The sequence below is a fragment of the Carassius gibelio genome, chromosome A23 (genome assembly GCF_023724105.1).
Source record: "Carassius gibelio isolate Cgi1373 ecotype wild population from Czech Republic chromosome A23, carGib1.2-hapl.c, whole genome shotgun sequence".
Lineage (NCBI taxonomy): Eukaryota > Metazoa > Chordata > Actinopteri > Cypriniformes > Cyprinidae > Carassius > Carassius gibelio.
Genome location: NC_068393.1, coordinates 7,928,987 through 7,941,579, shown reverse-complemented (window position 1 = coordinate 7,941,579; position 12,593 = coordinate 7,928,987). Strand labels below are relative to the sequence as shown.

Here is a 12,593-nt window from a genome sequence, read left to right as displayed (position 1 = left end):
CGCTCACTCTAATTAGAAGCATAAATCATCTCATTCTCTCTTACAATATGATCATCCATCCTCATTCTCACCTGGCTGAATACAATGAAAACACAGACACCCCCCTCACAAGAACGCCACACATACAGTTACATAACAGAGTCTATTTTAGGCCATATTAATAAATGTGCTCAATTTCTGCACATATTGCTTTGTGTAATGATTACTAATGAAGTCGGGTTATGTAAGGCCCATTGTGTGACCTTGGATGAGTGTTGATTTGTGTGGTGTGTGTCCAGAAACATCAGAGCTGGACAGCTATTCCCCTCCGTAAATGAAACATAATGACCTTAATAACAGCTGGCTGTGGCTATTTCTCTGATGATGTAGTGGAATTGGAGAGATGAGTGCAATGTGGTTTGGGGTTTCAGGGATTGGATGGTGATGATTACAGTTTTACAGATCATTTACAGAACTTCATGAGCTGTCCCCTGACAGAAACCACTACTTGGCATTTAATTACTTTCTCATAAGTGAGATTTGGTTACAGAAACTTCTATAAGTTCAGACATGGTGAACAAAATGACTCATCTCAGTTAGTGTTTAGAGGCAAAAAAAGTAAGACTGCTAGAAATAGAATGACATCCAGTTATCTTTTCATTGTTGACATTTTCAATCCTGTATATATGTGGCCAACCTAAATATTTGCACACAAAAAATACAATACAATAAATACAATTCACTGCAGTTTTCATCTGCAATGAACACTAGTGGCAGTAAAACACCAACAACTTATTCCTTTTCTCACAAATTATGATTACAGGGTCAGATTATCAATTAATAAATGGTTATTTTCATGCAGTTCCTTGCACAGTACTATGCCATGACCCCTAAACACCTTCATGATAAAAGAGCTTGAAAACATGTAAAATCAAGCTAAAATGCAATGGAGGCTTCTGCAAGTGTGATTTAATCTCACATTTCCTTTTATCAACACTGTAGGTTAGGTTTAGGGTCGAGTTTAGTGTAGATGCTGTTATTTTCAAACACATTTTTAAATAGTAGACATTTAACTTCTGAACTGCTGAGATACATATAACTACAAGCATAATAAAACATTTTCAGATTCTGTTTCATCTCTCTTTAAATAGAACAGAACATACTTTTAGCGTCAGTAACTGGACAATTTACTTTGGTAGAGTTGAGAAACGAACTATCATTTTTCAGATATGTCATCACAGGCATGTTTTTCCAATGAGTTATGGTTATATTCAGGTCTGCCAGGCTCCAGACCAGCAGGGGGTGGTGATGAGCTGCAGAAACAATGCATATTAGCTTGGACTGTTGCCATAATAATCAAGGATGATTATCTACACAGCAAGTGCACAATGACGCAACAATTGCGAGGCAGAGAGACTTGTTGATTATACCATTATAATGTCCTCGTGTGGGGTTCCTAAACAACACACAGCACACTTCTGGTGTACAGATGGTGTGAAACATTTGTGTCCAGGTGCTCAGGGCAAGCAAATGTCATTATCCGTCCTTGGTCGGGACATAATGAATAGCTGGTCCCTTTCACGTCACAGATACAAGATGAATAGAATAGGTGAAGTCTGTGTGCGTGCACCATGACTTGCTACTTGCTACTGCTGATGGTATTAATAATTTAGAAGGGCAAATTCTCATTCTACACTGCATTTTACTAGACAAATAAAAATTGACATACCCCTGAGTGTAAGATCAGTCATTCGTATTTTGGTTTGTTTTCCCAAAACTTTATTTGACTCCTAACTTTTATGAGATCACTTACATACAGATGACCTCAAAGCTAACAGACACAGGCTAAAAGCTTTCTTGACTAAAAGCAATTCAAATTTTATGTGCTCTTCAATGTGCTTTGCTGTACAGCGGAAACTGATCTGCTGCAAAACTGAAGCTATTTTACAAAAATATCTATGGCTAAAGAGATAAAGGAGCACTCTGAATGAGACGACAACTGTGTATGGATGTGTTCGTGTGCGTGTGTTTGAGAAATAAAGAATAAAGCCCTTAATTGGGATTACAAGATTAATCCCAAATAGAGAGAGAGAGAGAACAAAAAGAGGCCTGAAGTACCACACTGAAAGGGCCCATCCTCAGCATATTACAGTAAATCATAGCAATTCACCAGGCAACAGTTTATTAAGCCATGTCTCTTGTTTTTTTATTTATAATATACAGTAAGAATCCCTGCTGTATCACATCTAGAAGTTCAATGGGAAGTGCCTTTTTCATTTTTGAAGGGTGAATTATTTTTTTTAATTTTTTTTTTACAAATTTCTGTAAGATTGTTAAACATATTTGCATACTATTATATTGCATATGCTCAAACTAAATGAATGTGTTGGGATATTCTGAACTTGTGACTGCAGCAGTGCTGCTTTCCTCCTTTATGTTAAATATACAGATGTTTAATGCTTGAAGAATCATGTAACACATGAAGAAACAACTAATTATAAATGTTAAATGAGAGAAGCATTTGTCAAATTGGCTCAAAAATCAATGTTACAACTTTTGGAAGGCATCAAACTGTTTTTATTTGAATGTGATTATTCTAGGGTTGGGACCACTAATACATAGTTTTAGTTTTGTCAACATAACATAACATAACATAACATAGTGTTAAGAAATAATTAATATAACTATATTTTTATATTTATCTATTTATTCATAGTAAATAGATATTGTCAAACAAAAAACTTTGCAGTAAAAACTGTAAATTGGTTAGCTGTAAGTTACCTCAAAAGTTCAGTGCATTATCATATTCATTATATGATTCTGTTGTTCTTGTTTGCCAAAATCAAATCATTTAATTCTGAACAAATTTAGGACAAATTTATATTCTTCTAGCTAATGTAACAATCTTTCCGAACTGCACTCTCCATAAATCCATCTTCATGCTAAAAAGCATCAGTCACTGAAGTATTTCCTTTTAAGTCTGATGTATAGGTTGTTAAAGGGATAGTTCACCCAAAAATCTAAATTATGTCATTAATAACTCACCCTCATGTCCGCCATGATTGTTTACTCTAAAGTCACGTTTGATCTCGAGGGATTTCGCGAGATTTCCCGTCTGACCTGGGAATGCTCGGGAGTCAAATCGTTTCGTGTGTGATGTGTTGATTTTGCCGTGTGGCTGCACACCACACACTGAACGACCAAAACTGTTAGACCCCTGATTTTTTTTATCGCCGTGTGTGGGGTCTCTCAGAGAGTTTTTTGAAGCATCGAAAATACATTTTGGTCCAAAAATAGCAAAAACTATAACTTTATTCAGCATTGTCTTCTCTTCTTTGTCTGTTGTGAGATAGTTTAAAACAAAGCAGTTTGTCTTATCCGGTTCACAAACAAATCATTCGATGTAACCGGATCCTTTAGAACCAGTTCATCAAATCAAACTGAATCGTTTTATCCGGTTCGCGTCTCCAATATGCATTAATCCACAAATGACTTACGCTGTTAACTTTTTTAATGTGGCTGACACTCCCTCTGCGTTCAAACAAACCAATATCCCGGAAATTTTTTTTTTTTTAGATTTTTGGGTGAACTATCCCTTTAAACCAGTTGCTAGTGTATTTAACTACTAGAGGCTCATGGGGGATTATTGGACAGAGATGCTCCACTGACCCAGTGTGTTTTGATGGAGCAACCTCCAGTTGCCCCTGGGGCTTTAGAGGACAGTCATGGGCCAACACTGACCCACTTTCTAGCTCCAGGAATTCACACATAGCTGTGGAGATTGCATTCGCTTCCCAGTCACTCACAACAGGCTGGGATGAACAATTAGAGCATTGGTGATGATAACAACACTTCTGTTTTCTCAGAAGAGACTGTGTTTATCTACTTAAAGTTTTATAATGCATTTATCTGTTTAAATTTATTTTGGAACTAATATTGCTGTTTTTAGGCTTATATACATAGATACATAAATGACCTTGACGCTGACTAACAGCTACAAAATCGTATGACCTCTTTAAAATGTAATTTTAAGGTGCTGCACTTACTAGCAATTCACATGAACGCAGTCCAAATCAATTCACACTTGCAGCTGTTAGCTGACTTTAAAAAACAAAACCTATGTTACAGCAGAATCAGTCCCTGAAGCAAGCAACGGTCTTGTGTGACATGAGTCAGTGTCTTACACTGTTTTACAGCAGTGTGTGTAACAGTGCTTCAAGCCACAGTGCCAATGACCCAGGAAAAATGACTCACTCAGACACCCACTCACACACCATCTGAGAATGAGGCTTGATAAAAGAACCAATAAATAATAGCGCAGATAATAGAATAAAGCCTCTAGCCAGTGTTGGCGCCTGGATGAATTACTTAAAGGAGCATTTGGAAGGGGCAGACATTTATCACTCCACCTTAACTAAATGTAATGATGCTAAAATGAGTGCTTGTGTTCAACCATCACTGTCTGAAGGACAGAAGGATCCACGGCATGCATACAGTACACATAACCCTAAAATATAAGAATGTTCGAAGTAAAGCACTGGAACTGCACCAAAAAAAAAAAAAAAAAAAAAAAAAAAACCTACATAACGATTGATTTCTGTTGTTAGAACAGAAAAGGGGCAGAACTCTGATTATTTGTTTGAGCTGCTCCTGTAAACACTTATTATTCATATACACATATAGCGAGTATTCTTGAATTTTGAATGCTTAAAATCAAGAAATGTCAATGGGTCAAAAAAAAATGCATTAAAATAAAATGTATACATGCTGTGAGCCTGACTGATTTTTTTTTACTTACATTTTTTTGTATGCCAAACACTTATAAATATAAGGTTGATCCAGCTGTACATTTGTTCCATACAATCAAGAAAAAGTCTAACAACCAACATGTGCAACCAGCATGCAAAAACATGTAAAAGATTATCTGAAAGGAATTTTGCAGAACCTTATGACTGTCAAGTTCAATAAGTCTCTTAAAAAAAAGATTTTTAATAACTAGTCAATGTTAGTTAGGGTTGTAAAATGCCAAATATCTATTAATAATTCATGGCATTTGAAAAAAGTGTGTGTGCGGTGAACAGCAGCCGAGATGGCATTCCAGTGACCGTTGTAATAATAATATCAATTCCTTACATTTATATAGCGCTTTTCTAGCCACTCAAAGCGCTTTACATTTGTCAGGGTGTAGCTCCTCGTCCACCACCAGTAGGTAGCATCCACCTGGATGATGCGACAGCAGCCATAGTGCGCCAGATCGTCCCCCTCACTACACTGGGGCACTAGGACCCACACAGACCACAGGGTGAGCACCCCCTGCTAGCCTCACTAGCATCTCTTGGAGCAGCAACCTAGTTTTCCCAGGAGGTCTCCTGACCAGGTACTGACCAGGCTCAGCCCTGCTTTGCTTCAGGGGGCAACCGGTCTTGGGCTCCAGGGTGATATGGCTGCCGGCGAGGGAGATGTGCCACACTGTGACAAATGCTCAGAAACATCAGATAAGATTCCAAGACAACTCCCAGAGACTTCTAGACGGACAAGAAGGGAGACCTCCAGGACCCACCACCACCTAAGAGAGAATGACTTACTGGACTACAGGTTGGCTCTAACCACCAAACTGGATCCTAAGGGTTAGGAAAGAAGTGCCATGAAAATTCCCTAGGATTTCTGGATGAAGCAGCAGTGGCCAAAACAAAGAAAGGCCACAAAGAGTTATCAAAATCCATTCTTACCTATGTTTGGAATCCTTAAATGGATGTTAACTGCAACACATTCACTTCACCCCCAGAAAAAGTATAGTTTCTGTTAACAGCTGTTGACTGTTAACACAAGAGTTCACAGGAGCAGGCACATATTATAGAATGAATAAACAAGAGCTCAATCATGTTTGGACTCTATTTGCTCCCCATGATGATGGTAATAATTTGAAAGAGGTTTGGTAGGTTGTACGTTCAGTGAGACACTCATATACTCAACAAGGTTCTGTTTCCCCAAATCGACGAGGAAGGAGACTTTATCAGACACCCCTGTCTAAGTTTCAAACATAATGAGGAAAGAGAAATCAAGACAGTTAAGATTCAGATCAGCTCTTGAGTAAACCTTCTATATTGCATTTCGGCTGCCATTCATTTGCAAAGTACCCAGGAGTGACGGACCTCGTATGACTCTTGCAGCTCTGAAAGCGTCAGAATCCGCCAAGGACCTCCGCACTGGTAGACACTGCCTGAAACACACAGCTCCTCAGCAACACAGCCAGACTACAAAAGGACTCTATGAAGACCCATCTGACCCAGTCCATGCTCTAAGGACCCATTTGGCACAACAGAAGGTCAGCATCGTCCAGGCCAGCATACAGGAACAAAACTCTGTGCCCTTCCCACTGCACGCAATCTGCATGACCAGTGAAAGACGACCTAACTGCCAGACTGATCACCTGACAGTGTGGAACATAAATATAAACTTACCAAACCTTTTCCCTGGACACCTTGGCTTAGTTTAAACCGGCAGCCTATGTTTAGATTACATTCACCTGGGGTCAGTGTTATAAATAATAACTGCATTATTCGTTAAAAAATAAGATAATAAAATTATTTATCATCAGTTTTACCAGAGCCATTAAGCGGTTTTTCATAAGAAGGATTACCATTCTCTTCTATTGCTACATTCAGCTCAACAGAATTGCATTTATCCATCTGTGCTCATTCCATTGATTTTTTTTCTACCATTTTATTCAGTAGCTTCTTTCTTGTTTACTTGTTTATTACCTATAAGCAGTGCATGTTCATTAATTGGTATCATTACTAGTTGTTGTATTTGCTCTTGTACATCTATTGTTAATAAATATCACTAATCTTATTACAACCCTTCCTTGTGTTGATGATCCGAGGCTCCACTAGCTATCTGAAGTCCCTGCAAACTTTCAGATAGATCAGTTTACCAACTCCCTTTAGTTCGTCAATCTCAAATTTTTGAACTGCCCCGGAAGCATTCTCATATTGCCAAATTATCAGTGCTTGACTGGTGCTCTGACTGAGAGACGCGGGAATTGGTGGGAACATCTCCCTTAAGCCTCATCTCTTTCCTGACTGGCTAAGAGATGTCATATGACTAACATGGCTTGAAACTCATATGACATTGAATGGGGCATCTTTGATTCAAACACTATAAAATTATATTTAAAAAAGCAACTTACAGTGCATTCAGGCTATCAATTTTTACCTATCATGTGTTCCCGGGGAATCGAGCCCCCAACCTTGAACTTGATAGGGAAATGCTCTACCAATTGAGCTACAGGAACACTATACTCATAACAACACCATCCGCTGTCTGCCAGATATTGTGGTTAAAGCGTTTGACTCCTAACCTTAAGGTTGTGGGTTCCAGTCTTGGGCCGGCAATACCACGACTGAGGTGCCCTTGAATGGGTTAAATGCAGAGCACAAATTTTGAGTATGGGTCACCAAACTTGGCTTTATGTCATGTCTTTTAAAAAAAAAAAATTCCAGGAACAAAAGCACAAATGGCTGTGTAAAATGATTTTATTACTTGGAAGCGCCACTCCAGTGACCCCTAGAATGCAAGGCCTTGTGGAAATGACTGTGATGTGACAAATGGTTCAACATTAGGGTGTATAATTGTCCATTAGTAAGAGAACTCTGGGAGTTGAATGAGAGTATGTTAGTCAGGGGATGTGATCTGCCAAAGCTATTCCTCTGACAGACCACAGTAAGGCTTGGCGGATCTATATGATTATCCTAAACAACTGCATCATCACATTTAAAAATCATTTTGGTGCATATAAATCTAAACCCATAAAAATCACACATTTACATTACCAATAATATAGACATATAAAGAAAGAATAAAAATGGCAACACTCACACCAAAATTAATAAAACAAACTAAAATGAACATGAAAGTAGAAAATAAAAAAATTCAATCCAATTCAAAATATCAACAAAAACTCTCAGTGATACTAAAATTCAATGGTACTGAAACTTTATGTATCAATAATAACAAAATAACACTGATTTTGATTCACTAATGAATCATTCAGGCAGATTTGTAAACTGGCACGAGCATTTGAAGGAAAAAAAAACTGACTGAAAAAAATGATTGTCTTAAAAATTAGGCATGAAGTTTTACTCATCACATGAACAATTTCAAGTCTAGACCAGTTTTATTGACGTTTCAAAGCCTGTAAAACACAATTCTGTATTTCCAGTGTGCTGTGCGATAGAGAGACCTGTGCTGTACCTGTGATGGCGTGGTGAGAGAAGGCCTCCACGTATGTCAGGTAGTTGTGAGGACAGTTTTTCTTCAGCCACTTGCACACATCCTGCTGGGTCCAAAGCACCACTGGTTTGCATAAGCTGGAGAGCGTGGGGCTGGTGTGGTACACAGTGAATGCCTCTCCTGGCTGGATCTGTGGAGCAGGAAACATCCATATTGTCACCATCTCAACAGAAACCAGTCTAACACCAGGGTTAATTTCGTTAATAAAGACGATGTCGAAAGATATTCATTACTGACTAAAACGAATTAAAAATAATATCTGATGACGAAATTGATGTAATTTATTCTGCGTCTTCGTTAACTAGACGAGAGGACTGGTATTTGAGGAATACCAGACATTCAAAATGCTCCCTATAGGCAATTGTTCTTCAAAATCTGCGTCCCTGTCATTGGATTGCGATTGGATAAGGGCCATTTGCATATGTAGTCAGTATAGCAGCCACAGTGGATGGATAGACTAATAAAACGTGAACTAGCGATCTGAAACAATAGCCTCAGCACCCGGGGGGGTAGGGATAAGGTGACCAGATGTCCCGTTTTTCCCGGGAATCACAATTCGTTGTTGATTAACTTAAAGTTAGTGAAGGCAGGATGGCAAGCGCGATTTCACCAAGAACAACATGTTCCTGGATCAACATCCTTGTTGATCCTGGAACAATATTCCAAACAACCAATCAGAATTGAGGGATAACTTTTCAGAAAATATCTGTTTTAGGCTTACAACTAGAGTTAGGTGCTTCTACACCCTTGTTAATCAGCTATCATTTCCCACTGATTTTAGGAATAAATTATGGGTAGGGTCAGATTTAGGGTTAGGGATTGGGTTACGTGTATATTTTTGGACAATACTGTTTATCCAGGATCAACAAAAGATGTTGATCCAGGAACATGTCTTGCTTGGCAAAATCACGGCGACAAATGTGGGATAGATGGAATCACACTGATAGAAGTGTTCTCTCCACTTTCTCAGTTCTCATATAGGCAAGGCAAGGCAAGTTTATTTATATAGCACATTTCATACACAATGGTAATTCAAAGTGCTTTACATAAAAGAAAGAAAAATAATCATGAAGAAAAATAATAACAAAAATAAAACAAGCAATTTTAAAACTTTTAAAATGATTAAAACATTTAAAAACAGTTAGAAAATGATTTTACATAAAAAAAAAAAAAGTTCGGACATTGCACAGTGTTCATTCAATAAATGCACAGCTAAAAAGATGCGTTTTGAGTCTAGATTTAAATGTGACTAGTGTTTTAGCACATCTGATCTCTTCTGGAAGCTGATTCCAACTACGGGCGGCATAGTAACTAAAGGCTTGCCCATCACCTCTGCTCCCCTAACCAACATATCCATTAAAATTTGCTCCTATCACCACTCTCTCACCCGTGGCCAAACTCTCCATCACCTCATCGAATTCATTCCAGAATCTCTCTTTCTCCTTAACAACATTCAATCTAACAACATTCAACATCACCCCTTCAATCTCTAACTTCAGACTCATCACTCTGTCTGACACTCTCTTCACCTCCAGGACATTCCTCACAAACTCCTCCTTCAGGACCACACCTACCCCATTTCTCTTACTATCCACACCATAATAAAACAGCTTGAATCCTGCTCCTATACTACGAGCCATGCTACCCTTCCACCTGGTCTCCTGTACACACAGTATATCCACTTTCCTTCTCTCCATCATATCAGCCAGCTCTCTGCCTTTCCCTGTCAGAGTTCCTATTCTCAGTCCTACACTTTTACCTTTCCTCTTAAAGAGAGAAGAATGAATGATTATTTAAATTACATATAAACTACATATAAAATAGCTACCAAAATAAATTTTGGTAACTACAGTTTGGCTAAAACTATTGTCTAAAAGTTGACAAAAATGCAATGATTTTTTGTCAACTAAAATTAGACTAAAACTTTGAAAAACTCAAATGACTAAAATGTGACTAAGACTATTAATCATTTTTGTCTCAAGACTAAAGCACCTTTCCCCATGTGATTCCGGAAAATCCCGGCAATTGTTCCCGGGTCGCTAGATTTTGCACTTTATCCGTATGTTTGTCCGTAAAGAGACGTGACATCAGGGTGTGATGTGTAATTTACGAGTCAAAAACGCTGGGCACGTTAACTTTCACCTAAGCTGGCGAAATAGTGAGGAACTAACTGTTCTCTGCTTCATTACAACTTGCACATATTTTTCATTGCTTTCATTCGTTGATTTTCCTTCAAAACACCTGGTAATTAGTTCTGGCTTTTGTTCACATAGCGCTCATTCCGGGACTGAACCTGGCAATGTTACTAGGTCCCCGACCCGGGATCAATCCCGGAATAAATCCCGGGACGTGTTTGCTTTAACACAGAAGGCGACCCAGCAATGTTCCGGCAATTTTATGGGTCCAACATGCAGTGTGAAAGGGGCTTAAGACTAAATCAAAATGCCTTCCAAAATTAACAGTTTTACACTGAAGCAAAAATATACAGTTTGTGGCCCATATGTTCACCAGACAACATTCCCACCAGGTTTAAAATGGAAAAAATGTAAATCTATCATACTAAAAAACACAACAGATGGATTGGATACGAAAAAACTGTGTGCTTTCATATCTTCAGGGTGTTCTTACAGGGTACTTTTTTCTTTGAAAGTGCTAGCGCTGCATGCTTCTGTGTAAACAATGCTCTTCTAATTACTCGCACACTTTGTTCTGACTGCCGCAACGAGCAGAAAGATTCATCAAAACACACTTTTATTGCTCTCTGCTGCAGAGAACTGTAATAAAACCCTTTACTCGGGTATATTATGCTTGTGTGAGAGCATGATGAAATGCAATGCTAGCTTGAGTAAACTATGAGAGTAAACACTCACATGCCTGATTTATTTAATCGTGACTACTAGACACCTTAAAAATGTACACTGTGAGACAAATCTTGGAATACATGTGCAAACAAAAAATCTTTATGTCTTATTTCTAAAAGCTTCTACCGTCTTAATTAATATTTATAAATCAGGAAGCAAAGATGGTAGACATGTATCCAAGTGCAGGAGTTAAAAAAAATACCAAAACCCAAAATAGATATAGTTCACACACACACACACACAAAAATACAATAACATTTAATTTTGTCATCATTAAGATCATCATGTTATGTATAGCTGCTGCATCTCTAGAACATGAATACCAAAATACCAAAGTGTACTATTTATGGAAGGTCATGGAAATGAGAATAAGGAAAGCAAAGAGGATCTGGTGTGTGCTGCTTGTCGCCCTCATCGTCACCATCAGCGCCTCCTCCTCCCTCTCCTCCATCCTCTGCTCTCTCTTTCCTAGTCATCTATCAGCCTCTATCTCTCCCAAGCCAGCTTCTGGGCATTAAACAGCCACCCTTGAACCCATGAGACCTGATTCTGTCCATCCTGAAACATACAGTCATTAATAATACACAGGGGATTGAACCTGTAAGGAGAGGGGAGGCCCGATGTGGACGGCTATTTTGTAAGATGCATCAATGGGATGTCTGAATACATCCCATTGATGCATGTTTAGAGGAACAGCCATGTCCTCCTCAGCTACTGGAGGTGTGAGCTCATTATACACACTACCGTTCAAAAGTTTGGGCTGAGTATGATTTTAATACAGAAAATAATCTCTCTCTCTCTCTCTCTCTCTCTTCCGTTATTGTCTATTTCCTTCTGCCTCACTCTTTGTGTCTGTCTGTGTGTCTCTGGTGATATATCTCTGAACTTTAAGGCACAGACGGGTGACATACATCTCTTTAATATTCTGCCTGCTCCCTCTGAGATCGTTTTGCTCTTACAGCCTCAGATACAATCAGAGATCAAAATGAGTTAGTGAACTCAATCTGAAGCGCACAGCAAGTAAACCATGTAAATAGGTGATGTCACACTGACCTTGTTGTGCTGATCCTTTCTCACGCACTTAAACACCAGATTCTGCTTGTGTTTTCAAGTAAATCCGCTGATTTCTGCCTAATGCTCTCCTGCCTGTCTCCAGTTCAATTCAGTTTTGTTCAGTTTATTTTAGTTCACTATATGTTTCATTTAGTTCAGTTCAGTTTTGGTTAGCTCAGTTTGTTTCTTTTAAAGGCACAATTTAACTTAATTCAATTTAGTTCAATTAATCTCTATTCAGCTGAGTAGAGGTCAGGTCAGATCATAAGTAAGTTCAGTTTATTTTAGTTCCATTCAGTACAATTTAGTTTACTGTACTTCAGTGCAGTTAAACTAATTTCTACTCAGCTGAGTTCAAAATAATTTAGTTCAGTTCAATTCATTTTAATTCAGGTCTTGTCATTCTAT

The 12,593-nt window shown here is 38.4% G+C and overlaps 1 protein-coding gene across 1 annotated transcript in view; it reads right to left on the bottom strand.

Annotated features, from left to right (window-relative positions):
- The window catches only part of LOC127945044 (sterile alpha motif domain-containing protein 10), an 80,003-nt gene that overhangs the window by 18,199 nt on the left and 49,211 nt on the right, over positions 1-12,593 (bottom strand). The window contains exon 3 of the mRNA XM_052541559.1: positions 8,233-8,401. Coding sequence (XP_052397519.1) covers positions 8,233-8,401 — 169 coding nt within the window. The remainder of the gene's footprint in view (positions 1-8,232; positions 8,402-12,593) is intronic.